Source organism: Eucalyptus grandis, chromosome 7, assembly GCF_016545825.1.
Source record: "Eucalyptus grandis isolate ANBG69807.140 chromosome 7, ASM1654582v1, whole genome shotgun sequence".
Taxonomy (NCBI): domain Eukaryota; kingdom Viridiplantae; phylum Streptophyta; class Magnoliopsida; order Myrtales; family Myrtaceae; genus Eucalyptus; species Eucalyptus grandis.
The window spans coordinates 46,998,362-47,025,150 of NC_052618.1; the positions used below are offsets into that span (position 1 = coordinate 46,998,362).

Below are 26,789 nucleotides of genomic sequence, written 5' to 3' on the forward strand. Positions count from 1 at the left end.
CGTCCAACAGCCGTCCTCATTATGGAGTAAACTATTTAAAGCAATCTACTTTCCTACACAGGACTTTCGCTATGCCCAAAGAGGAGTTCGCCCTTCATGGGGCTGGCAGAGCTTACTGTTAGGACGGGAGGTTATACTTCCTAATCTACAGTGGTCGGTTGGCGACGGTACAAATATAAACATCAGGCAAGATCGGTGGCTTCCTAGGGGGATCCTTGGTGGACCTGTACAACGTGATGAACCGAGAATGGTGGCTGAGCTACTGGTTTAGAATTCAAATAGCTGGGATATAGCTACGTTAAATATCTATTATGATGAACAAATAGCAAAAGACATCCTCAGCATTCCAGTGCAACGAAACCTTACAACCGATAAACTAGTATAGATAGCTACAAACAATGGCCAATATACAGTTCAAAGCAGTTATAATTCCATCAGGACAACAGAAAGAGGTACTCTTACCTTGCACGCCTCATCGTCATATCAGCAACCTCCTCAACTTTGGAAGCGCATCTGGAAACTTAAACTCCCGCCAAAGCTTGGGGTCTTCTTCTGGAATGTCTGCCATAATGCGTTGCCCACAAAAGAGAATCTCTCTCGACGCCGTATTAGTCTCGATCCCTTCTGCCCTCTTTGTCACCCCCAACAGTCGGAGTCGATTGAGCACCTCTTCTTGTTCTGCCCCTGGACAATTGAAATTTGGTCACACTCGTCAATAGGTATCTCCTTTGCCAACACTAATATACGCCACATTGATGAATGGCTAGCTAATAGAATATTGGATAAACAAGTCGTACCTGCCCTGGAGATTATTATACCAGTTTGTTGGCAGATATGGAAAGCCTGAAACAGGGCAATATTCTCCAACCATCGTATGGATCCATATTCTGTTGTTCTTGCTGCCACAGCCCAAGTTCGATCTGCTAAGCCCTTCGATCCATCTCTATTGCGAAAGGGGCAAACGTGCGACACTTTGGACTGCTTCTGGAGATCTCCTGCTCCGGGGTCCCTACGAATCAACATTGATGGGGCTTTTAACTCTGGCGATATAGAGGGATCGATTACAATAATTTGCAGAGATCATTTTGGGTAGTTGAAGGAGGGATTTACCAGATCTGTGCAAGCGGCGTCGGCTCTGCAGACGGAAGCTCAGGCGCTGATTTGTGCTCTCCACCACGTACTACAGCAACAAACGGTGACTACTCTGGAGATTGATTCGGATTGCTTACTCTTGGTAGAATCCATCAACAGCCGGCAAGAGCCTCCATGGGAGATCCGCCCCCTCATCCACGAAGTAGTACTTCTATGTAGCGCTCTTCCTCTTTTGCAAATTAGGTTTTGTAAACGGGCTGCCAACTCAGTAGCTGATTGGGTCGCACGAGCCCACAACAAGGGCTGCCTCTCTCCTACTTGGGCCGTCTCCCCCTCTCCCCTACTAGACTTGCTTTTATCGGATATTATAGCTGCAGACTATATTTCGTATCTCTATAAATAAATTATCTTTCCTGATCAAAAAAAAAAAAAAAACCAGTCTTCCTAAATAAATTTGCTGTGGATTATTACGAAATTCTATCGAAACCTCCGAAAACAACAGCTGAAGCGTATTGTCATTTGATGTAAAGCCACTCCCGAATCGCTTCGCGAGAACCATACACAGTTTCTTCAGCATCACTTGCTTCTATTTTCAAAAGCTTGCATGAAGATATTTCTCTGTTAAACCAATTCCATGATCGAGGAATCCTCAAGTGATTCCTGTTCTACGCGATATTATTCCTTAGCTAGAATGAGATTCCTTTTCGATGGTTTAAATGGCAAAAATGATGCTCTCCCAGGGAAGAATGTGTCTCAGTTCCACGTTAGGTAATCCACGTTCCATGGAGTTGGAATTCTATTCCATGTGGAATCGGAATCTGCATTTCGATTTTACTCCAAATATGAAAAATTATAGTAATTATCGATATCCTACTTTTTGAGGATTCCAGGTCCGCATTAAACCATACTTGGCCTCAGTGTTGTTGCCAGGATTATTTCAAAAGAAGCATTCCTAAATAACTACCAAGCCTGCGCAAAATCGTGTTATAGTCATTGATGTTGAAAATGAGGCGCACAACCTTGGTACCTTTTAATAGTCAGCGAGAAAGAGACATGATTTGCTCATGGAAATTAGGGGCAAACATGCGTATATGCTACGTTGTAATTATGATGTATGTCTTTGTCAATTCCATAAGATAAGATCGAACAAACAGTCTAGTTGTGTGCGGTGATTCAGGCTAAATGCACTTGAATTAAGTCTCAAAAGGCGTGCATGAAAGTGCAATTCGATCCTAAGATATTTCGATACAACGAGTCCTGGAACTTTCTAAAAAGGTTGAATCAGATAATTTGGTTAGTCTATGATGGAAATCATGCATGAATGGCCTGCGTAGCCTGGCTATGTATATAGGATTTCCATCCAATACAATTAATCGATGAAGTTCATATTGATAAAACATTTTTAAATAGCTTAATAATTTTTCTAAAAAGTTTTAAGATTTAATTGTATTTGTTACTTGAGTTCTAGAACTCTTGTAGTGAATTTATCTCACCTTGATATTGAGCGCTGATATCATGTTCTCTATTATTAGCAAATAATGTTAAGTGCCACATATTGCGAAGCGGGTCTTGTTAATCATTAGTGCCCTTAATAAAGAAATAATCGTTAGATTTATAAATCGTTGATTGCACGTATCAATAGAAAACATTACCCTGCAACTACTAATCTTTCCTTATCTAGCTGCAACAAAATATCCACAATACATTAGTTACTTAATTACTTGAGCACGGTTGCAGCACCCTGTTCGTTATGTCGAATTGATTCGACTTCCGGACAAGAATCGATTCCTTGCATACGTCTTCAGAAACCATACATATCAAGATCATTGCCAACAATTCGATCTGACTTTAAATAACACCCCGACATGTGGTATAAGTTCAACTCAGTTAAATTGGAAGTGGCTTTCAATCCAATCACAAAATTCTCCTCAGAACTCTCCGGAAGATTATCGTATTCTTCATTAAACAAATAAGAAGAAAGAATCCGAATCGCTTCCAGGAGGCATTTACCAGTGAAGGGATCATAGTCTGCACGAAAGGTGCAAAGGCAAAGCATATACTCAATTACAGACCCTAGGTGGCTATGGTCTAATATTATCGTGACAAATATGCTCCAAATATATATAGGATGTTCCACTAGAATTAGTAGGACAAGTCTATGCTTGAGTCGAATCACCGACATATACATGTTAGGATGATAACACAGAGAGAGAAGAATGGTCCTGTTATTTGAAGAAAAACTACTTCCGAGATATTATTTTCTGACTTTTTAGTGTTTGAATAACAGAAAACTAATTGATATATGAAAAACATTATCCAGGTAAAAACAATAATATTAAATTAGGAGAAAACAGGTTCCCCTTCCCTCTTCTAATAAAAAGAAAATCACTTTTCCTAAATTACCAAATAAATGAAAACTTATAATTTTTCTTAAAAAATGACTTGCATGAAATATAATTATTTTTTTTATTAAGAGGTATCCATTCAAAAAAACGCACTCGAAGTTGCAGTCAGTCTCACTTCATAGGAGACAGGATGAGAATCTTTTCGCTCATTGATTAGGATACTCTCTTCTGGATAGAGGTGTCTCCACAAATTGGTTTTGAAGCATTTTCGCAGCACAATAATGAAGAATCTTATGCTAGGAATCATAATCGGTCACGAACTCTTTGGAACTTTGAACTGGATTACATTGCTTTCCATTTAACAATAAAAGCAAGAATAAGAATAATAATAATAGCAATAGCAAGGTAATAAAAGACAGGTCCTATCTGGAATATTTCTTAGCACTTCCTCCGGCAAGAAAATCGCGCTTTACACAGAAAAACATAACATCCGAACGTAACCATATCGAACATGAGATAAAGAACACAATAATGCACCCAAAAAAAAGGAAAAAGAAAATAGGGAGTGTCATAATTCAACCAATTATTTTTTTACGTGAAAATATAAGTCAAATTATCACCAAAATCAAAAGAAATTCTTATTGAGATATCAAGACTAAAAACCCTTTGCTTAGGCCCTTTGGTGATTTAAGGAAATATTAGTTTTCTTTACAGAAATCATCGGACTTGGGCAGGTCAATCCCTAAGAATGAAAACTGAAAAGCGATTTTGCCCTTATGTATTTCTCAGTGTCCTCATGCTGGCTAGACTGAAAATCCACTTCGTTCACGTTCTTATTATATCTATTCTCAACCAAGAAGTCTTCGTGCACTCTCTTTATTTTTCATTTTTGGCAACAAGCTCTCGTGCGGAAGGGGCAACATTGGTTAAGCATGACAGCGTGCCTAACCAGCATCGCATGCGAATGGGAGAAGAAGCTAAGTATAGTCTTAGGGGAAAAAGGAAGAATATAAAGATGCTTTCAATTGCTCCAACTAGCACTTTTTCCCATGAATCTCTCAGGTTATGGCTAGATCTCCCGGTTCAACATAAAAGCATTTAGAAATAGAAGGATGCATCGAGGGTTGGGTAAATTGATTTAAAAGTGTGATGGTCCAGACCCGGGGCAGTATGGAGAGATGGACTAAGATCGCCTCGGCAGTACGCAGGTGAAACTAAGGGCATTTCTCCTGTCCCACATCACTTAGGGGGGAGTCATGAGGTAGTTTATAAGGTTTGGGTCCCTCTAACCTGTATAACTCGTTTTAAAGCCATAAGGACTCAGTGTCTAAAGCGGACAATATTACACAATGAGGCCTGATCCTTATAAATGATATCAAAGCCGACTCCCGCAGCATGTGGGGCCATAGCGAGGGCCCTGTGCCTTAAGGGGGAAAATTAACCCCTAACTTAAATCTAAGTACTATATCAAAGTATTGGCCTACTGTTGATTGATTTTGTTGGAGATTTTATCTATCGTCAATTATTGCTTTGGCTTCTGCTAGATTTGAGTTGAAGAAATTCACTAGAGAAAATATTTTTAGCTTCTAGCGCATTAAGACATAGGAGCCACTTGAGACACAAGGCTTAGATTTAGCATTGTGGGAGATGATAGATTTTCCTAGATATCAAAGCGGAAGAAAACGTCAAGACATTTGAAAAATGTCCAAACTTTTGAGTAAAAGCAAATCCAATTAGATATATTGACATGTTTAAATTTGAGCTCCCTCTTAGACATCTTTTCGCATAAATATCGAAGTTTTTCTACATTAACCCAACATGTGGTACGAAAGCCAATGGTTTGGCTTTGCTGGGCCCAAAAATGTGTGAATCAGCATTTTGTGATTATCTCAAGTAAGATAATCCCAAGTGTGGCTCCTTAATCAAAGTGATGGATGGGTCCCTTGGCTCCCTGCTGGACCAAGCTAGGCCAAGGCTATTGAGGTATAAACTTTGGGAAGATGTTGTTCCTCTCTAAACGTGGCCAAGCTAAAATAAAGATTCGGTTTGAGACAATGTTGGGGTTTGAGACAATGTTGGTGCGGAAGGATGTCTACATTGAAAGGCAGTGGGCTAAACAGTAGGGTCACACTCAAGGAAAGATCTTTTTGAGGTATATGCATCCATTGAGGATATGGTGGAAAGTAGAGCCATTAATGTATATTAACCAGTCCATAATCCATGAATTTTAAGTGTTTCGGTGACAGAGGGTTTAATTAGATATGTTGATAAATTCGAGCACAGACTCTCTCTTGATAATCTCTCCAGACCAAGGTATTAGATTTCCGCTTCTGCTGGTGCTCCCAAACATAATCTATCCGGTGGGCTTTTGACACTCCAAGTGTCTCTCTGGGTCTTAGGAGAGGTCTGGAAGTAAGTAGAACGACTGAAAAAGTAACGCTGACCAATATACTCCTCTTGAATCAACGTACACCAGGGTCACTTAGATATGTGGGGTCAAATCAAGACGCTTTTGGCCACACAAATTATAATATGATGGGATGATAATGTAATTAAAAGATCTAGAGAAAATGGAACACAAAGGGGGTGGATTGCTTAGCTACGAGGGCGCACCCAAAAAAAATGCTATCTGAATCGGACCATCATTTTCATGGTCTATGATTGGTCTGATTGACCCTAAAGACCTTAAATGATTCAGTTCAAAAAAATTCGTTTCATTTGTGGGGCCAAAACTTTTCAATTTATCTTTACCTAAAGTTCTATGAGTGGTTGAGATATTTTTTCCAATAGGAATATATAAACTAAGATATCCTGAAAAAGTTAGTTTGGGAGCTTCTATGAAGAGAATGCTTACCCTAAAAGAAATCGGAGTCATCTCTAACATGTTCACTTGTTTTCCTTGTTTACGTTCTATAGTTCTGACCCAGTTGAAACACTTTGGCCAAGTATTAATGGCCTTTGCTAGGTTTCTAGAAGGCACGTACTCTACGAGACATATGGCTTATTCATTTCATGAGTCGTGCTTGGTTACCATATTGTCGTGCGAATCAACACCTTTAAGGATTTGGTAGAAAAATTAGATTTTTTTTTTTTTTTGAGTGCGCGAGGGATATCATTCAACATGCCAAGTAAACACACGCATGGCCTCGGTATTTGGCCAAAGAGAAGAGAAATAGCTCTGACTCATCGTCCGAAAAAGTAGATGAACCAAAATTAATTGTGGTAAAAATAGGCCACTGGATGGTCTATTTGTTATAGGGAAAATTGTCCAAAAATCCTAAATTTTTTAATTTTACCAATCGAATTATAAACATTTTCACATTCTGCCAATTGAGTCAATCCGTCCAATTTTGATTAGAAATTACTTATATGAACGGTTAGTGCTAACTTGGCAATTTTTTAATGATATTTTGAATTTTTATAATTTTTTATTTTTTATTTTTACTTTTATTTGCTTCTTTTTATTATTATTATTTATTTAGGGCAGTCAAGGGTTGCTGGCCAGCCCTCAACAACAATTGAGGCCCGGCCGACCCTTGCTGACCTTGGGCGAGGGCGTGCAAGCCCTCACCTAGAATCGGCAAGGGGCACAGCCTCGCCGCCCCAAGCAAGGTCAACGACCTTGCTTGAGGCCCTCGCCTGGCCAATCTAGCCGGGCATCACGGCCCTCGCTAGCCTTCTCCAAAACCCTTTAAAAAAAACTATAAAAAGTATTTAAAAAATGAAAAAAGCATAAAAATTCAAAAAAATACATCATTATATATTATTTTAAAAGAGTTATGTTAATAATTTCCGACCAAAATTGACTAGATTGATTCAATTGGCAAAAGATGAAAATGTTTATTACTCAATTAACAAAATCAAAAAATTTATGACTAAATTGGCAAAAGTTTAATAGGTTTAGAACTTTTTGAACAATTTTCCTGTTGGTTACAAGCTTTCACACTAGAAACAAACATGCATGTTGTGGACCAAATTCTCTTGTACCTTTGTGAGCTGAAGAGTGGAGTTTTGTACTATTAGGGTGAAAAGTGAAGTGATGCAGAAGGGATGATACAACTGATTTGTAAGAGTAGCATCAAAGCATTTGTTTTGGGAGTTCTAGGATATAACGGTTATAACTCTAAGGAGCTCTAACGGCGAGGTTGGCCTTTCGTGCACAAACAAGTTGGAAGATAATGTTGCTCTCTTGATAAGACCATAACATGCCAAAACAAATTGTTATGTTGAAGTGTTATGTCTCATTCGAGGAACTAGATGATCGAACTAAAGTGGGCATGGTATGAACTAGTGTGAAGATGTGATTTGATATACTATTCATAGGTACAATGTTTGGAAGGAAAGCTAGCCTAGTGTTCTCAGTTCACCAAACACCACACAGGTTATTTCATGGTTAAGAATATGTTGGCCCGTGACAAATGGTATCAAAGCAAGATACCTCTAGTAGGTGAGTGACTGAGGGAAAGCTTGTGATCTACCCAGTCCTATGAGGGCAAAGAGTAATCATTGAGGCTAAGAGGATTCAAACAATGTGTGACTCTTATCAAGATTCTATGATGGCAATAGAGGAAATAGGAATGAACCAAATTGCTCACCAAATAGGAAAAACATTCCTAGATCAATGGACAAATATCAAGAGGAGGTAGGCTACCCGTTTCCAACAAGGAGAGAAACCTCCATTGGTCTGCTAAGATCATGAGAAGCCTAGTAATGAAAGAAGGCATTACCAAGCCAATACAGTTGGCTATGGATGCCACACATGTCAAGGAGAGCACAAGCAACTAGAGATTTACAAATAGTTCTAATTGAGGGAAGCTACAGATGGAGTGTAATGACTTGTTCGGTTGGGCAAGCATTATCATTCATGGAAGTCTCAAGGAGGTGGCATTGAGGGTCATGGAACGTATGAAAACGACAAAAAAAAAACAGCAACTTGAGCGTTGTGAAATTGGATGGGGCAGAATGTCACAAACTGAATTCTCTCATACTCTTTTAAGCTAAAGAGTACGATTTTGTGGAATTGAGGTGAAGAGTGAGTGATGCAAATGGGATGATACAATTGGTTTGTAGGAGTGGCATCAAGGAGTTTGTGTTATGAGTTCCAGGATAGAACGGTTATGACTTTGAGGAGTTCTAAAGGTAAGGTTGACCTCCCGTGTATAAACTAGTCAGGATTGGCCATGGCAGGTCGATTTGTGCTGAGGTGTTTTGTATGTCTACTCGAGGGACTTGATGTTCAAGCTAAACTGGCATAATACGATCCAATATGAGAATGCGATTCGCCACACCAATCTTAAAAACAATCTTTAGAATGAAGACAGGTGTGATGTTCTTAGTTTACCAGGCGCTGCACAAGCTATTTCACAGCCAAGAATCTATTAACCTGTGACACGTGCATATTGTTATTTGTAGATTTGGCGTTAGACATCACTTCCCTAAAATTTTTAGAGTCAAAATTGAGAGCACAAACACAAAAAATATCCTAGTGTAGTGAGATTTTTTGCATATCTTTACATGGTTGGTGTCTACATTTCTTTGGAAAAAGCTTTTAGGTTCTTCTACAACACACGACATTTTCATCGTCATCAACAACGAATCAACATTTGGCAAGCCTCTTATCTAACTTCTTCGGTTTCCTAGAGCTAATATGGGAAGCTCGTAACACTTGCCAATTGGTCATTTGATCGAGTAAAATGGGCACATCTTGCTTTAGAAGCACCTAAAAATCTCTCGTGCGCGGTCGTCGTGGGAAAGGCGTTGGGGGGGGTGGTGAAGGGAGAGAAAAAGCACGGCAAGACAGGAACAGTTGCGAATCTTTTGAGTCAGCCACCATAGGAACGTTGTCGATTCTCCACAATTATTTAATGATCTGACATAGAGAGAGAGAGAGAGAGAGAGAGAGAGAGTATTAAATGGGAATATTTAGAGAGAGAGTATTAAATGGGAATATTTGGTTTCATGTGGATAGCAAGTTGGTGGTAGTTCAGAAATATGGGAACAGAAAACGCTGGGAACCCGCTTCTCGTAGTTCTTCCCAAACCAGCTACCATGTTGCCATATTTCATTCACAACTTCATTTATCTCCACATGGGAATAAAAGGGTTTGACAGATAACTGCAGATATGTATATGACTGGAGTAATATAACTTTAGAGTATAATCATCAACTCTTTGTGCAGCACCGAGTGCTGCACCAAGCTTCGTTAAATTGATTTTCATATACCCGACATTACTCGCTTTGAGAACTACCATTATGAGAAGGGGGAGAAGGTGGGGGCGGGGCGGGATTAGTTTTGCTTTTTCTATCATCAATAGTAGTGGAGATCGGGCTGGTCCAATTGGAGTTGACAGTGGTGTTTTCATTAGCTAAGCCAATGATCGTTCTCTTCCGAAAGTTTTGCAATCTCCAGGTACTATCACTAACGCTTCAGCTACCAAAAAAAAAAAATCACCTAAATTTGTGCAGACACCTGATGAAACAACAAGATTTGTTTCTGCACACACTAAGTGAAAAGCTAATCAACATTCAAAGGGCACTTTATTTTCTCCCCACACGCACATATGTTATTCTGTGCATGCTTCTTGGCCCCACTCATTCCAAACGAAACTTTAAATCCCCACCATTTCATAGCAGACACGCGTTTTGTAGAGAGAGAGAAAGAGAGAGAGAGAGAGAGAGAGAGAGAGAGGGAGCGAGAGAGATGAAGGGGATAAAGAGAGGCGCCACCGCCACATGAGGCGGCAATTCGGTCATTTTCCAGCAAACCTCGACTGCTAACACTCTGTGTGTGTGCACGAGCGTGTGTTCAAGTGGAGGAAGCATAGGGATCGAATACTACGTGCAAAAAAGGAGGATATTATACGAATGGTGCTTGGGGTTGGAGCATCTCTCTGTACGGCCGTATCAATCAGTCACTCCCTTCTTTTGAAGGCCATAAATAGCACGATCATGGCCTTTCACTGATACACTCATCACAGGCTATACGCTGAGTCCTACACACATCATCATCATCATTATTACCATCTCAAATTTTTCAAAGTGTTGAAAGAAAACAAGATGGTGAATTTTTCTAAGCAGTATGAAGGCCAGCTTGTGCCTGAGTGGAAAGAGGCCTTTGTTGATTACGGGCAACTCAAGAAGGACCTGAAAAGAATCCATCTCCCTATAAACACCCAACCAACCTCATTGCCCAACAGAGAACATGAACATCATCCTAGTACTCCTGTCACTGAGGCCGACACTTTCCTCTCATCTCTGAAGAAGCTCAGTCCTTTTGGGCATCATCAGTCTAGGACCAATGGTGCCATTCAAGTATTTTCCTCACTTCCTCAAGCACCAAAAGGAAAAAAAAGAAAAAAAGATTTTTTTCATTTTGATGATTATTTCAGTAAAGAGAATGTGATGGCTTGTTCGTGCTTGTCTTTCTTAATTTCACACCAGGTGCACAAGAAACTTGCATCTTCAGACAGAGAGGGTGATTTGTATGAGACTGAGTTGGTGGAGCAATTTTCAGACCTTGAAGCAGCCAAGGAGTTCTTTGCATGCTTGGACCACCAGCTCAACAAAGTGAACAAGTTCTTCAGGACCAAGGAGAAAGAGTTCTTGGACAGAGGAGAGTACCTGAAGAGGCAGATAGAGATCCTAGTCGAGCTCAAAGCATTTGTCAGTGAACAAAGTGGAAAAGATCCGTCGTCAGTCCATGATGTCGGGGAGGAGGATAGTTCCATTTCCTCGGCCGTGCCTTGTGGTAAATGAGGATAAAAATGGTTCTGTGCTGCACTACCAATGCCAAATTTTATGATCACATTATTTAACACATAAAACTTAAAATTTTCATTAAGCTCGCGTCTAATCACATTTGCTTGTTAATATTTTCCATTCCTCGGGTGGCAGAGAAGGAGTCCACAGTGAAAGGACAAGATCAAGAACAAATGCAAGAGAAAAAAGCCTTGGAATTGGATGAACTTGGGAAAAGTGACGAGCTGCCATTGACCGAGTCTGCAAAATGGGACGAGGTGGGGAAGTCTGGAACTCTAAAGAGGGAGTACAGTAATAAATTGAGGTCACTCTCAAGTCGGTCTTTCAGTTGCCAAGGAAGAACCTGAAGGTGAACATTCCTCTGACAACGCCATCTCGGGCCTTCTCAGCGATCAGTGACCTGGTTTGGGAGGATCTGATCAGCCCGGTCTCAAAGAAGTCCAACTCTGAAGGCAATTATAAGACACAAATTAACAGGACAAAGCTGCAGCATGCAGAGAAGATGATCAAAAAAGCTCTCATTGAACTATACAAAGGGTTGGGTTATCTGAATACTTACAGGTACCTTGGCTTATATGTTTGGTTACCTTTTTATGCGTGAACTTACTTGTGTGAGCCTCATGCTTAATAAAGTTGTTCTATTTTTCTTCAGGAACTTGAACATCCTTGCATTTGTAAAAATTTTAAAGAAGTTTGACAAAGTAAGTGGAACAGTTGTTCATTTTTCTCCTTTATCTTTGTATCCATAGGCATATATACTATAATTGTTACGCATATAACAGAGAAATTGAGTTTTCTAACTTCTGTTTATTAATGATTCAGGTTACGGGAAAGCAAGTTCTCCCGATTTATCTGAAAGTGGCAGAGAGCTCCTATTTCAATAGCTCTGACAAGGTAAAAGAAAATTCCTAATTTACGTACTTCCTGCAGCAGAATGCTGTGAAATCATGTGACCCATTGGATGATATTTATCCACTTATCCATTCGTCCTATAATTTACCTGACCAAACCTAGCGGTCATTGTACTAAATTTCTTGTCTGCACAAGGAATGATCCTTGAATCATTTGTTCTTTCCCCGACTCTTATATAGATGTGCATTTACAACTTTGTAAGGCAGAGGAGTTTTCTTATCGGGTGTCAGAATTGACAGGTGATGCATTTGGGAGATGAAGTTGAAGAGCTATTTGTCAAGCAGTTTGCTGAAGCTGACCGAAGAAAAGCCCTGAAGTACCTGAAGCCACTCCAGCATACAGAGTCACACGGCACTACCTTTTTGTCGGTCAGTTTTATGACTCAGATACGAAAACTTAAATCTTCATGATAGTATCTTCAGACAACATATCTTTTGAAATCCACCTTGTATGTTCTCTTAACTTGGGACAATATTCTAGAGCAAGAGACTGAAAGAGAGTGGCTGGACCCATCAGACCATTAGTGCTCATAAAATGACTGCTGGTGCACACTGCACTAATTATTTTTGGTAGAACTATAGACCCTGGTCCCATGATACGACACATAGCTATCTTTGCACTGGGTATGGCCGTAGAGGATTGAAAAGTGGAAAGGCTTAACAAATCATTTTATAGACTCGTAATTTAAGGTCATGACAAATTAAGAAGCTATTCCCAATCTAGAAAATGTGCATAGGTTGTCTTAGATATCAAGTTTTAGGGCTAACTTCTGTAGCAAAGAATTCATGATAAAATCTACTGAGTTAGGACGGTTTTCCATTATCAACTAACTGCAACTGAAATAAGAAAAGAAAAGGAATATTAGAATTAAGCAGAGCTTCCTTTGCAGCTCTGCCATGAGATGATAATGCCGTTGAAAAAAGCGAGCATCCTGTCTTGTGATTGAATCAAATATAGAGGAGAGAAGAGTGGTAGACTGCAAAATTATCTAATGAAAAATCGATGGAAATATAGCATACTTTAACTCGAAGTAATCAAAAAACAGAAAAGATGGAACACCGAAACTAAATGATTACGTTGTGCAAAATTATCTAATGAAAAATCGATGGAAATATAGCATACTTTAACTCGAAGTAATGAAAAAAGAGAAAAGACAGAACAGCGAAACTAAATGATTACATTATACAAAATTATCTAATGAAAAATCTATGGAAATATAGCATACTTTAACTCAAAGTAATCAAAAAACAGAAAAGATGGAACAGCGAAACTAAATGATTACGTTATGCATAAAAACTCAAAATGTTTTCCCACACTGTTGCACATCAGGGCTGTTCACCGGTTGCTTCATTGCGCTCTTCACTGGATATGTCATCATGGCTCATGTCACCGGCATATACAGAAGACAGGGAGAGGGAGATCAAGTTTACATGGAAACTGTGTACCCCGCTCTCAGGTAAGTACCGTTAATTTTTAGCGTTTCTCTTCATAATAATGGGCGAAAAGAAGCTAAAAAGAAGTGATCCTGTCCGTGCAGCATGTTCAGCCTGTTCTTTCTGCACTTCTTTCTCTATGGATGCAACATTTTGCATGGCGAAAGGCACGTATAAATTATAGCTTCATCTTTGAACTGACCCCTACCGAGGAGCTCAAGTACAGAGATGTGTTCCTAATTTGTGCCGCGTCGATGGCTGTTGTGGTAGGTGTCATGTTTGCCCATCTGTCTCTTCTCACAAAAAGGTCTTCGTACGAACAAGTCCAGTCAATTCCTGGGCTTCTGCTACTGGTACTTATCTCTTCTCTCTTAGCAAATTAAGTACAACAAATACCTCCAATAGGATGGAAAAGCACAAATACACACGAACATGATTGTATAAGATTCTACTACCGATGCATAGCCTCCTATACTGATCGCTATTGTTGCTGATAAAAGTATGATCTCTGAACGTGCAGAGTTTCCTTCTATTACTTGTATGTCCATGCAATATCTTCTACCGATCTAGTCGATACCGTCTCCTTAAAGTGCTAAGGAACATCATCCTCTCACCCCTCTACAAGGTACAATATTTTTGTATCCCCATTTGGTGAAATAATATGCATACAACAAGAAAGTGGGTTGATAGGCTCTGACTTCAGAAGATGAACATGAATCCCAGTTTAACATGACTGCCCAGCGACGTCCAGTAATTCTGACTGAACAAAGACTATCCACTGGGTAAACAATCGGACTGACTAATTCGATTTTGAATTTTCCACAGGTGGTTATGCTGGACTTCTTCATGGCTGATCAACTCTGTAGTCAGGTAGAGCTTTGCTCAATAGAAATTTTACACAAGGATTGGCGCATAGAGAAATCAAATCGTTGACTTCCCCGGTACATGATTGATATTTTTGGCAGATTCCAATGCTCAGAAACTTAGAGTACTTAACCTGTTATTACATAAGCGGAAGCTATAAGACTCAGGACTACGGATATTGCATGCGGAACAAGCACTACCGAGACCTCGCCTATGCAGTGTCCTTTCTTCCCTACTACTTGAGGGCAATGCAGGTTGATCTCAAACCCTCCACTTTTTCTTAGGCAATTGTTGACTACTTTAGGAAATCAGCAGACATATAATGGCCCGATTGAGTATTATCTATCAAATATGCAGTGCGCTAGAAAATGGTTTGATGAAGGACACACAAGCGATCTCGTGAATCTAGGAAAGTACGTGTCGGCCATGTTAGCAGCTGGAGCCAAAGTTTTTTATGAGAAAGAACAGAGCCTCGGATGGCTCATCCTACTTGTGGTCATCTCGAGTGGCGCCACGATTTACCAATTGTACTGGGACTTTGCAAAAGATTGGGGCTTGCTCCAGATGAACTCGAAGAACCAATGGCTGAGGAACGAATTGATGCTTCGCCAAAAGTCTATTTACTTCCTGTCAATGGTATCTACTATGGCCTCTCTCTTTCTCACTTATCGCACACAAAACAAAGGATTGAAGAAACAAAAACATGGGAAGAAAAATCTAATGCAGGACATTAGGACAATATCGATTCTCACAGCTCAAAAGATGAATATGAATATATTCTTCTAACACATAGTACAATAACGGTTCCAAGGAATCAAGGATGAAAATATAAGAGAACCCAACTTGATGATAAACAGAACGAGTTGCCTAAGGTGCTTCGCATCGCGGGAGACAGGATAGAGAACTAGATGTTTGGTGAGAACAAGCATTTCGCGATTGATTCCGACTAACCATATTTATCCTTGCAGTTTTTAAGAGCTCTGAATAATCATGCAGGGTTTGAACCTCGTCCTCAGGCTCGCTTGGTTACAAACGGTCCTCCACTATAGTTTTGGAAATGTTGATTATAGAGTGATGGGGCTATTTTTAGCGGCCCTGGAAGTACTCAGAAGAGGCCTGTGGAATTTCTTCAGGTAATAAAATTTCAGCTTTTCAAGTTTTGTATGGACGTTGGAGATATTCGTGCATTCAGGTTTTATGATTTATGATCTGTATCCACTATGTCAATTGATTAGGAGTACTTCTGATTGGCTCAGGTTGGAGAATGAGCATCTAAACAATGCAGGAAATTTTAGAGCAGTTAAGACAGTACCCCTTCCCTTCCATGAAGTGGATGAAGAAGGGTGATCAACCACTTGGCCTGAGTTGCAAGCAGAATACAATTCGGAATTCGAAATTTTCAACTTCTGTCAGGAAGTGGATATTGGATTTTCTCGCCTTAGCATTAGTTGATGGAACAACTTGGCCGAATCAATTTTTGTGCGTTCGGTGTACTTTAGGAACATGCTTCAAACTTGTAACATTTTCTTTTTTTTTTTTTGTTCCCTTTTCCCCAGAATGAAGTGGATGAAATAGAAAGCCGTCAATGCATCCATACCCAGTTAATGCATCCTCCTCGTCGCCTCTTTCTGTTTATTTGTTTGACACCATGTCGGCAGCGGAAAATTGCGACGTACTTTGGTCGCTCTCCACTGTTTCCATTCACATATCTGATATTTCAAGTAGAATCAAGGGGAAATTGACACAAGCACAGAGCTTATTTGGAAGATGTGGTCAACTGATCAAGAGAAAAGGGAAAAGAACAGTAACTTAATGGCATAAATTAATCGCCGCCGAAACAGCGGAACCACATACTGAAAAGAAGTTATCCCAATTCCGTAGCAAGACCACCTTTGGTCAGGATGGATCAGCCATCGCCAGGTTCGGCAAGACCGATGACAACCCCAATGACGATGCTCGAAATGAGCACCAGAGCAGCTCCCATCACAACCGCGTTCACAATCACCTCGACCTGTTCGTCCTCATCGATCTCCATCTGGAAGAGACTGGGTAAAAAAAGGTGAAGAATCAATCGTTTCCTCTTTCCTCTCACTTTCCAGTCTTCCCAAACTGAGAAGAAATGAAGCTTTTTCCCTGTTTTTTTTCTTTCCTTCGGGTGATTAAACCATTTACACGATCCATGATCATCGATTGCAGATTGCCTACAGATCCCCTGCCAGCGCACGATCCGTTTCGCACCAAACCGAAGGGAAATTCTTTTCTAGATGTGTCAAACTAGGAGCAGGTATATATGCTTCCAGTTTTTATGGAAGGTGTCTAGGACAAGGTGACAGCGAAACTTATGTGGGACGGGTCCGAAACAGAAGCCCTGCCACAAGCCAATGCTCTGTATAGGCCAACTTTGACAAGTTCATATGTGGAAGTTGTTCAGCTGAATCACTTGCTCAAATGGCCATGAAAGGCGGTTGTTAGGCTTTGCCTCAACACCTCCTATAGCTCAATATCCTCTGACATCATCTCATGTTTCGCGCTTGCATATGTAAATAACTCCATTGGCCCTAGAGTCTATTCAAATCTGTAATGAAACTGCAAGTGCCAAAAAAGAGAAAAATTGTCCCTTTAAGTGAATATCTACCTGTCTAACTCTGAAAAATAGCTAGGCAGTTATAGCTGGATGAAATTTGGACAATTGAATTCCTATCAATTACTTCACAAGATAATTCTACAGTCCTAGGAATAGGTCTCGATAGTAACTTGTCATAACTCTTTGAATTTTTATCGAGATTCCTTTCAAAATATTGTGATACATTGAAATTAAAGGTTTAACTGATCAACAAGCGTTTAAATCCCATGGTTGAGTGATTAGGGATTTATTTTCCAAAAAATCTTTAGAAACAACTTTAGTCATGTTGAGAATAATAAGTAAGTCGAATGAAAAAACCTCATCTATATAAACATATATACATATTCTTTTGTTAATTCATGTGTTTCAATCATTTCCCGTGGGGACGGTGATAGATTTACTATAAAAAAAAAAAATGAGTGATTACAGCATAAACTGAACATTCCCTTACAAATATGAAACTTCTATAATAATGTTGAGAGGGGCCGCTCTTTCTACCATTTTTGGCACATGTGCGCACCTGTTCTAATGTACATAATCAAAATTTTGAGTTTTGAGTTATAATAAATCAAATAAAATGACGGTGTCCGTGTAAAATCATTGATGGAAAACTTAGGGTGCGAATGGTAATGTTTTGTTTTTTTGTTCCGTGGAACAAAAACAAAAAAAAATTGTTTCTGTTAGGGGAACGATTTTGAACAAAAAAATACGTTTTGTAACGTTTGTTCGGGAATAAAAATGAATAGAAACACGTTTGGTAAATTTTATTCTTTTTTATTTCTTTTAATTTTTTAAACATTTTTATTTTATTTTTCATTTTTTCCTTTATTTTTTATTTTTCTTTTTTCGGCGGCGGCCTCGCCGAGCTCGCCCAGCCAAGGCGAGGCCAAGCCTCGCCCAACCACTATGCGAGTTCGGCCTCGCCCGGATCTGGGGCGAGCTCGAGCTGCCCGCGCGGCGATGCTGGCGAGGTCGCCGACCCTCGAGGTGTCGCCCAAGGCCGGCAAAGAAAAAAAGAAAAAAAAGAAGAAGAAAGAAGAAGAGAAGAAATAGAAGAAAAACGTTTCTTCATTTTTGTTTTGGAGCTAAAACAACAATTTGTTGTTTTTTTTTGTTTTTATTTTGTTAAACAAAAAAAAAAAAAGAAACGTAAACGCAACCAAACGCGCGTTTTTTTTTTTTTTGCTCCCTGAACAAAATCGCGTACAGAAATGCCCAGAAACGTTTTTGGAACGTTTCCATGAACGCCCTTAAATTCCGCAGCCGAAATCAAATTAAAAGGCCAGGACACATTTTTATCTTCTATTTTTTGAGTTTTTACAAAAATTAAAAAAAATAAATAAAGATCACTGGTTGAAGGTGAGAAGGAAGTAGAACTGCATCAAAGGAGTGTTTCCATTTCCCGGTGGCGCTGCAGAAGAAAAGCTCGCGTAAATCCCTCCAATGGCGGCAACGGTCACTACCGGTTACCCGCCGACCGTTCGCCCGCCGGCCGTTCACCCTCTCTCCTCTTCCCGACAAGCCCTTCTTCATCGGCCCTCCTCCTCGTGCTGTCCTCTTCGGCCTCCGAGAGACGAGCCCGCCCTCGCCTCCTCCAGGTCGCCGGCCAAGGCTGAACACTTCTCTCTCTCTCTCTCTCTCTCTCTCTCTCTCTCTTTTGTTTCGCTGTCGTCCGAGGGTCCTGCTCGATTTAGTGGCCCTGAGGTTGGATTTCGCGTTTGCGCCGCAGGTTGCGCGTTTCGCTCCCGACGGTCGGACCGAGAAAGCGGGGATTGGGTTTGCCTCTGGTGCTCTGCTCGCTCGAGGGTCAATCCGAGACGGACCAGGCATCGCCCCGAGTGATTCGACCGCGGTACGTGATGATTCCGGGTTCGGGATTGCGTTTTCTGTTGACTGTGTCGATGTGGATTCAATGCCTTGTCCCCAAATCCCTTTGTAGGAGGATGTCCATGCGTTCTTTATTAATTGTGCGCCTGAATTGGAACGCTTGTTCCGTCAAGTTGCTGAATTGATAGGAGGAAAATGTGCTATGTCAGGTTGTCATGAAATCCCAATTTTGGGTAGGTTCAGGTATGAAGTACATGGACATGCGATTGGAGCGCACGATGATGCTTGTGATGAACTGTTATGTTAATCTAAGTGAGTTGATGTGCATTGAAAGGGCCTGAATCTTTTAGAGTGTCACTTTACGAACCTAATTCGTTGTGCAGATGTAGTATATATTTCTGATGAGTGTGTCCATGTGACGGCATTAGGGCTTAGTGTTTGCTTTTGAAGAATGAACGTCCGTAGTCAATCCCTAGGACGACTTTCATATGGTGCTTTTTATTTTCATTTCTTTATTGTAGTTGAACAACTGCTTAGGTAGTATCCTCTGGAAGCGTAAGTTGGGGTTTATAGCTGGCCAGGCACAAAGATGATGCAAGAGAATGATGCTGTCAGGAGAGGGAGGAAGTCTACATCATATTTCATGTTTCTAGCTAAAATGCTTGTGAGAGCAGTAATCTCGCTATGTTGTCACTTTCTGCAGAATGTGGATGCTTGAGCTTCTTATCAACTTGTGTTATCTACCTTTGCCACATCATAACCTTCTAGTAGCCTAACAGTCTTACCTCGATCCCTTGAATTATCACATGAGTGAAACATATAATCCATGAGATTCATTTATAAAGGTGAATTTCTTGCAAGATTATATTGTAGGATCTCCCTTAGACATATGTGTGAAAGAAGGGCGAAAGTACGATTGAATCAACTCAAAAAGTTCTTTCTGAGGAAAAAGTCAGATTTGCCAACCACTTATTGTCTTCTTATTCAATGAGTTCCAAATTTTTAACTCTTTCCATGTAGAATTTCCATTTTTCTTTTTCCTGCAAGAGAAAAGGCATGGATGTACATTGTTCTTTTGACTTCTGTCTTTTTTCCTTTAATAATTGAAGATTTATCTACCCTTGAGCATTTATGCTATGAATAAAGGGGCTTACACCATTTGCATGCTTGGTCTTAGATGGAGAACAATTGATGCATGCTTTTTTGCTATTTCATGCCTCAAGCATTTCTCACTGTTGGCCTCTTTTAATTAATTAATGTCCTCTTGGCAGCGTCTTCATCTTAATTTGGAACACCCGAGGAGAAGATTGCTTGTACAATTCACTTGTAATGAATGCGGTGAAAGAACACAAAGGCTTGTGAATAAGTTAGCCTATGAACGAGGTCTTATATTTGTACAGGTAACTCTATGTGCACTATTTCACAGTATCTGTGATCCGTCTTGTTCTTTTGTGATGATTAGAATAAAGTTGTCACATTTTACAAGAAATTGAATGCTCTGAGGGTAAAAGCTATCACAGTAGTAAATTCTTCTTGAGCAACCTATTCGTTAATTTTCTCTTGGCATTGGCAAAATCTATCTTGTAAATTGTGAATCTAAAAGATTCTTGGGTACTCAAAAGAACGTATGCAATTTTGGGAGACTTACTGCTTTGGTTCAAATAAACTCATTCTGCTCACTGTTTTTCTTTTTTTAACCAAAATGATTATTACCAAAGAGAAGTCCTAGTCGCCTGACCTGCATTTGCAGAAAAGATGATTAAAAATAGATTATCAGTGTTTTTCAAAAATAATAATAATGCTCAGTCTATTGATCGCCAGATTGTATTTTAGGCACACCTTTCAGGAGGCTTTAAACTCCAAAGAGTGACATTTGGTAGTTGGTCAACTTTGGCATTCCATTACATCCTCGTTTGTCTTTTTCAATCATGAAGTGTCCTCAGGCGCTTGAAAAGAAATAAGACAACTAGATAGGAAATTTCACTTATCCATATAATATTGCTTTGCATCAATATGAAGGTGAGTTGTGAAATTTGATGACAGGGCTTCTTTTTTTTTCTCATTTATAAGTCGTGATCACAACGTTAAGATGCCACAGTGGCAACTCATGTTTTTACTTCTTACTGGTGTTTCTTTGGCCTAACTTTGCGTCTTTTTAGATCAGTCTTTTCTATTATGTTGATGTTTTGTTTATGCTTCTCATCAGTGTGCTGGTTGTCTTCGCATCACAAGTTAGTAGACAATCTTGGCCTTGTAGTGGACTATGACTTGCGAGAAGAAATTGAGATGGAGCAATAAAGATCAGACCTGTTAAAGTTCAAAATGGCGAGTACCTCTCCATGCTGTACTTACTCTTGTTGAATTGACTGACTTTGTAAAGGTCTTGTTTTGAATGAAAAAAGAATTGGAATTGTCCAATAGTATATCATCATGGAGAAAGAATACAAAAATGCCTTACAATTCTCGGTCATATTTTCTTTATTTGTTCTATTGGCTTCATTTTTTCTTATAAGGCCAACTTCTTCAAGTGTAAACATGTCCTGTGGAAGCAAATTGCTCTAGAAGCCGCAGCCTCTGACCGCCAGCAGAATGGCCATGGAAAATCCAATCCTTGCCCACATCCACAGCTTTCCTTGTCGATGGAAGGCAAATCCTCCATTCTGTAAACAAGCAAGAAATAGTTTGTTATAACATGCTGCTGATTGGTATCGTGATTGAAACTTGATCATGCATCAATCGTTTGCTATATTACCAGATCTAAGTTTGGTGAAGGTGCTGGGGATGTATCCTCTGTGTCTGAAACCGTAGGTGGAGCTGGGGGGCTGGGTGGAGTGGGTGCTGGTGCATGTGCGTGATGCCTTTTGTGCCTGTGCTTGTGCCTTCTCTTGTGTTTGGTGGGTGCTGGTGCAGGAGATGGCACTGCTGGCGGAGGTGGCGGTGGTGATGGGGGTGGTACAGGGGGGTGCTGGTGCTGGTGCTGGTGGCACTTTACAGGAGCTGGGGCAGGTGGCGCTTGGGCTGGTGACGGGGATACTTGTGGTGGCGAAACAGGCGGTGGCAGCAGGGTGGCAAAGCAACAGGTGGTGGAGGCAATGCTGGTGGTTGTGCAGGAGTAGAGGTGGGAGGGCTCTGTGGCGGTTGAGGTGGTGGAAGCTGAGGGCTGAAACTGGTGGGTTGGACACTGGTGCAACTTTTGGGGTTGGGGATGCCGTCGGACTGGAAGTCGGTGGAGTTGGTGTCACGGGGATGATTGGTGCTGAACTTGCTGGTGGCAGCGTTGTGAAGCCGGCGGTGCTAGCGGAAGAGTAGCAGGTGAGGCAGCCGGTGCTTGTGCATATGTGATCACCAGTTGACAAGCGAGGATGATAGCTGAAATTTGATACCAATGTACGAGGGCCATTTATGGAGATGGGTCCTGAAGGAGGGACTTGGTGGCTCTATATGCAAATCACGAAAGAGGGGACCTAAGAAGATCGAATGCACTCGGTGGAGGGAGAGATGTCGCCCTCCTGCGATGGGTACATCGTTTCTATGGTTCTTGTAGTGCAATGAAGGAATTTTAAAATGAGGTTGTTTGGGGAAACAGTTGCGCCATCTTGTCAGCCAACCTGTTAGCTCCTGGTGCAGGGGCCTCGCATGAACTCCTACCTTTAAGATTGGAGTAACAGGGAATGAGGCTTAGGTGCAGTTCTTATGTGATGGTGGTTCTAACGGTGTGTGTCTGGTTTTTTTTTTTTCTTGTCATCGCTGGAATAGGACTCTCTCTTGCGCATTCACCAAATGATTATTGAATTGCTAGTGCCTTTATGTTGGGTTGCAAGCAGAGATAATTACCAAATCAATCGTAAACTTTCATTATACAAATACCAATTAAATCCTGAACTTTTAATTTTTCAATGTAGTCCTAAATCTTTTGTGCGAAATTTCAATGTAACTCTTCCGTCTAATTGCTATCGGAAATTGGTGTGATATGACGTCCAATCATCGTCACGACATGGACTACTTTACTCAAAACATTTTATATTTAGTTTTATTTTATTTTTAGTCATAGAAACATCTTATTGGATCACTAGAGCAAAAATTTAGGATTATATTGCAGCGTTAAAAAAGTTTAAGACCATATGGATTTAAGATTGAATTGGTTTTAATACCATATGGATTTAAGATTGAATTGGTAATTTTCCTTTATTAGTAGGATAACATGGAATTTTTCCTATTTTCTACGTCAACAAGTTGTTTATTCCAGTGGCTTGGTTGGTACTAGTAGTCTTAAAACCTCCTTCATGACAAAGGCATCTTGTTCAAATTTAGCTCAAAGTTAAATTTAATAAAGTATGGTTCTCCTGATTAAGCCTTACGTGTCTATTAGTGCATTGAGATATCTCTCTCTCTCTCTCTCTCTCTCTCTCTCTCTCTCTCTCTCTCTCTCTCCTGATTAAGCCTTAATATAGTATGGTTCTCCTGTGATGACAAGAACATTGGGGTCGATTCATGATTTCTAAGTTGGGAGTTTACAGAGCACAGCAATGTCCTCCCAAAAGTTCAATATCTTCTGAATTGAATTACTGCAACAATACCTTTTGCCGCCCTCAAAAGTGTGATTTCTATGAAGGCTCTGTTCGTTTCAGAAAAATAGCGTTTTTGAAAATATTTTCCAAGATATCATTTTCAAATAAATATCATTATTTTCCTATGTTCATCCAAAACTTGAAAATAAAGTGGAAAGTATTTTTTGTTGTTTAGTAAGGAAAATATTTTCCTTTACATATTTTGAATAATTTTATTATTTTTTAAATCAATTTTAAAAAATATATTTTAAAAAATCGATTTTCTAAATTATTTTTATTTTTCTTTCTTTTTATCTTCTTCTTCTTCTTTGGCCGTTCACCGACCACGCGACAACCGGTGGCTAAGGCTAAATTCCATTTTGGCTCGTCAATCTCGCAGCAACGAGTAGATCGGCGAAAGCAAGCCCGAGCTCGGCCTCTAGCCTTGCCAGAGGCTCGCGCTCACTACTTGGCTCGCCGATCTAGTGAGCGGTGTGCCTCAAGCTCGCCACTCGCCGAGAGATTGGCGAGCACTAAGGTCTAAGCGTGAGGGCGAGCCTTAAGCTCGTTGGCCTTTGGCCTCACCAAAGGCTCATGCTCGCCGGTGGTTCGTCGATCCGCGAGCTAGCCAAGCTAGAGCTCGCCGAGGTCGACGGCGGCAAGCTCACCGCTCACCGAGAGATCGGCAAGCCTCGAGCTCACCTATGGCTAGTTGCCAACTATAGCCATGCCGGCGGCCAAAGAAGAAGGTGGGGAAAAAAAAGGAAAAAGAAAAGAATTTAAAAATTCAAATTATTGAAAAGAAAACAAGAAAGAAGGGGCTAATAAGTTACGAGAGGAGAGAGTAAGGAAAATGTTTTTCCCAATTTGAAAAGTGAAAAATATTTTCATCTCTTTAAAAGACTTTTCCTTGATAGACAGTAATTTCACAATTAGTTCATTTTCCGTGAAACGAATACGAAAAAATTCGGAAATTATTTTCGAAATTATTTTCCAAAAGCAAACCTAAATGTTTCCAGCTTTTCCTGAAAGCTGCTGAGCAAGAGATTCGCCAACCGCTCATCTTCTGCTTTCAATTCGAAAATAAAAATTTCCATTTTTGAAGGCTGAATTGCCACCTTACCAAACAGACGAGTTCCACTTTTTTTCTCTTGCTGTTCCTCAAATCTCACTCCAAGTGGTTTTCTTGAATCTGCCATCGTGCAGCAAAAGAAAAGAAGCAACATTAAAGAGCAATTGATAAATATTTACTAAATTGCAGCACCAACCCTTTCCACCCACAATTTGGATTAAACCTCGGATCTAATCATTGGTATGCAGTCTTCATCATAATCAGCTGGAAAATGACATATCAATTACTTCTTTGCGTCTATTGGCTTTCCTTACACGAAGTGTACAAGCTCATTCCTGTGCTAAATGCTCAGCCACTCGTATTGCTCGTAATCACGACAAATAAGACGGCATTAAAAGAGTCGACAATCAGGATGAATGACGCATGATCTTGCATGACAGCTACAAATATGTTTGTACAAGAACAAAAAAGAATTCCTCGCATTTTATCCCTCTTGGTTACAAGAATCTGCCGAATTAAAGGACCGTGCAAAAACCTCAAAATTTACATATGAGACGAGTAATTTCACAAGGACAATCGCACAGGGTTTCATTATGGTTTATGTGCTCATCCCACAAAAGTATGATACAGGGTTTTCTCACGTGCTTCTGGATTGGTGACTATTTTTGCAATCATCATTGTTCTTTCACAAACAAAACATGAGGTGGAACATGTCATGCATCTTGTTGAGCAGCTTTGATGGGTGGGGCGAGATGGGAAGACATGAAGGTGGGGTCTCTGATTTCTTCTCTTTCTTCTTTCTTCTCAGCTGGAAGAACTGCTGCATCGCATCTGCGCACTCTGATTCTAACACCTCGCCTGATGGTCATTTTGGATGAAACGGGTGTACAGGAGGAGCCGGCTTGTCCGTGCCTCCAGATGCAGTCGCCCCTTCACCAATTGGGAAAAGCCTGCAATAAAGCAGAGGGAGATGAATTCTTTGTACTCAGTTCTTAACAGAGGTCGAGTAATAATGTCCACATGCGATTCGCAATGCATTGTTTGAGAATTTATTGATTTGGCGAGGAAAGAATATTAGGAGGAAACTTTCAAATTTCTCTCCCCTTATCTTGAGAAAACTTCAAACTTCTTCCTATTTTCGATCCTAATTTAAGTCACCTCCCCTTTCTCTCCTTCCGACATGAAGCATAAAAGATATTTTGACAAATAAAAACTTGAGTAGAAGGTTGCCCCCTTAGGATGGGTCTTCAGGATATGCTACAGGAAAGAAGTACGTAGCATCATATGTCAGTGATGCTCATACTAGCCAATAAGATTCTTTAAAGTATGGATGCTAGACAGCTACTACTTAACAATTCTTGCCCTATAGCAATAGAAGCCAAATTGTTATCTGGCTTTTATCTAGGCCAATAGAGCGATCTAAGTGGAGCCCTGAAAAGTGTCTTGCAACCACCATACATGCAACAAAAAACCAACTGGGAACCAGAAAATATTACAGAAACAAAGATAACTGATAATCTCTGCTGGGAAAAACATCAAAAAGTAGCAGAATGAACTCAACATACCTGACCCAGCTGCCATCAGCTCCAAGAAGCTTGTTGGGAGCTCCCCAAACAAGAGTGTCAACTCGAGCTTGAAGAATTGCCCCAGCACACATGGGACAAGGCTCCAATGTCACGTATAATGTTGTCTCCTGGGGAAATAATAGATATTAGGTTCATAAATACACAGTTGTGGCAACAAAGCAAAAACTTAGTTTAATGTGGTCTCGTTGGCACTCAGTTATTTCACAACAAAAAGAGGCTCAAAATACGCAAATCCAGATGAATATCAAATTTCTATCTTATATGCTTAGGCATCACTTTCCATGCCTTTTTTCATGCTTTTTTCATGCTTCTAAAACTTATTACGAAAAGTGCTAGCCCCAAGGTTCGAATAGGGTATGTTTTATGCTAGAAACAGCTAGTAAGTAACAACATCTAAAACTTAGATACCAATAACTAATGAGCTTTGGAGCAGAGTTCTACCGCAAGTCTCCATGACCGAAGAACATTCGAGGCCTCCTTTATACATATCATTTCAGCATGGGCTGTAGAGTCCCTCAACTGTTCCACTCTACATATTATATTTCCTTGTCAAGTGATTTTGAAGTAACATCAATTGATTAGAAAGCATAAGCCATTAAAGTTCTCAGACTTACAGGTTGAATCCACGAGCAATAATCTTCCCATGTTGCACCAGTACTGCTCCAACTGGCACTTCCCACTTTTCAGCAGCTTTCTTTGCTTCCACAAGTGCCTCCCTCATGAACATTTC

At 40.3% G+C, this 26,789-nt stretch overlaps 4 protein-coding genes and 1 long non-coding RNA gene across 5 annotated transcripts; 2 read left to right on the top strand and 3 right to left on the bottom strand.

Moving 5' to 3' along the window:
• Window positions 1–342: 342 nt before the first annotated feature.
• Window positions 343–1,323, bottom strand: LOC120295595. Its single transcript, XR_005552963.1, has 3 exons — window positions 1,111–1,323; window positions 798–1,009; window positions 343–684 (listed from the first exon to the last, which is right to left on the bottom strand). It is a non-coding gene; the product is annotated as an uncharacterized LOC120295595 (long non-coding RNA).
• Window positions 1,324–10,083: 8,760 nt separating this feature from the next.
• On the top strand, window positions 10,084–16,151 carry LOC120296346 (phosphate transporter PHO1 homolog 1-like). Its single transcript, XM_039318214.1, is given in 16 exon segments — window positions 10,084–10,748; window positions 10,878–11,184; window positions 11,331–11,531; window positions 11,534–11,756; window positions 11,848–11,896; window positions 12,018–12,089; window positions 12,347–12,479; window positions 13,437–13,563; window positions 13,645–13,688; window positions 13,691–13,893; window positions 14,061–14,165; window positions 14,366–14,410; window positions 14,506–14,658; window positions 14,762–15,040; window positions 15,401–15,537; window positions 15,661–16,151. Coding segments are annotated over 16 exon segments (2,424 nt in total). The 5' UTR covers window positions 10,084–10,493; the 3' UTR covers window positions 15,752–16,151.
• On the top strand, window positions 15,990–21,277 carry LOC104453845. The gene is given in 7 exon segments (XM_010068469.3): window positions 15,990–16,208; window positions 16,305–16,453; window positions 18,373–18,625; window positions 18,757–18,879; window positions 20,126–20,254; window positions 21,061–21,073; window positions 21,076–21,277. Coding segments are annotated over 7 exon segments (963 nt in total). The 3' UTR covers window positions 21,153–21,277.
• Window positions 21,217–24,600, bottom strand: LOC104453844 (uncharacterized protein PB18E9.04c). Its single transcript, XM_039317864.1, has 3 exons — window positions 24,520–24,600; window positions 21,607–22,291; window positions 21,217–21,514 (listed from the first exon to the last, which is right to left on the bottom strand). The coding sequence occupies exons 1-3, from the start codon at window positions 24,598–24,600 to the stop codon at window positions 21,378–21,380; spliced, it is 903 nt and encodes a 300-aa protein (XP_039173798.1). The 3' UTR covers window positions 21,217–21,377.
• Window positions 24,601–25,338: 738 nt separating this feature from the next.
• Window positions 25,339–26,786, bottom strand: LOC120296182 (tRNA(adenine(34)) deaminase, chloroplastic-like). The gene is made up of 4 exons (XM_039317865.1): window positions 26,674–26,786; window positions 26,501–26,588; window positions 26,039–26,166; window positions 25,339–25,423 (listed from the first exon to the last, which is right to left on the bottom strand). The coding sequence occupies exons 1-4, from the start codon at window positions 26,784–26,786 to the stop codon at window positions 25,339–25,341; spliced, it is 414 nt and encodes a 137-aa protein (XP_039173799.1).
• Between the last annotated feature and the right edge of the window lie 3 nt (window positions 26,787–26,789).

Excerpts from the sequence above, each read along its gene's own strand:
- LOC104453844 (XM_039317864.1), bottom strand. The coding sequence starts at position 24,600 with ATGGCAGATTCAAGAAAACCACTTGGAGTGAGATTTGAGGAACAGCAA. Across the intron at positions 22,292-24,519 it reads GAACTCGTCTGTTTGGTAAG|AGCCACCAAGTCCCTCCTTC; the intron begins GTGGCAATTCAG and ends ATTTGCATATAG. Across the intron at positions 21,515-21,606 it reads CTTCACCAAACTTAGATCTG|AATGGAGGATTTGCCTTCCA; the intron begins GTAATATAGCAA and ends GCTTGTTTACAG.
- LOC120296182 (XM_039317865.1), bottom strand. The coding sequence starts at position 26,786 with ATGTTCATGAGGGAGGCACTTGTGGAAGCAAAGAAAGCTGCTGAAAAG. Across the intron at positions 26,167-26,500 it reads TTCGGTCATGGAGACTTGCG|GAGACAACATTATACGTGAC; the intron begins GTAGAACTCTGC and ends TTATTTCCCCAG. Across the intron at positions 25,424-26,038 it reads GCTGATGGCAGCTGGGTCAG|GCTTTTCCCAATTGGTGAAG; the intron begins GTATGTTGAGTT and ends GCTTTATTGCAG.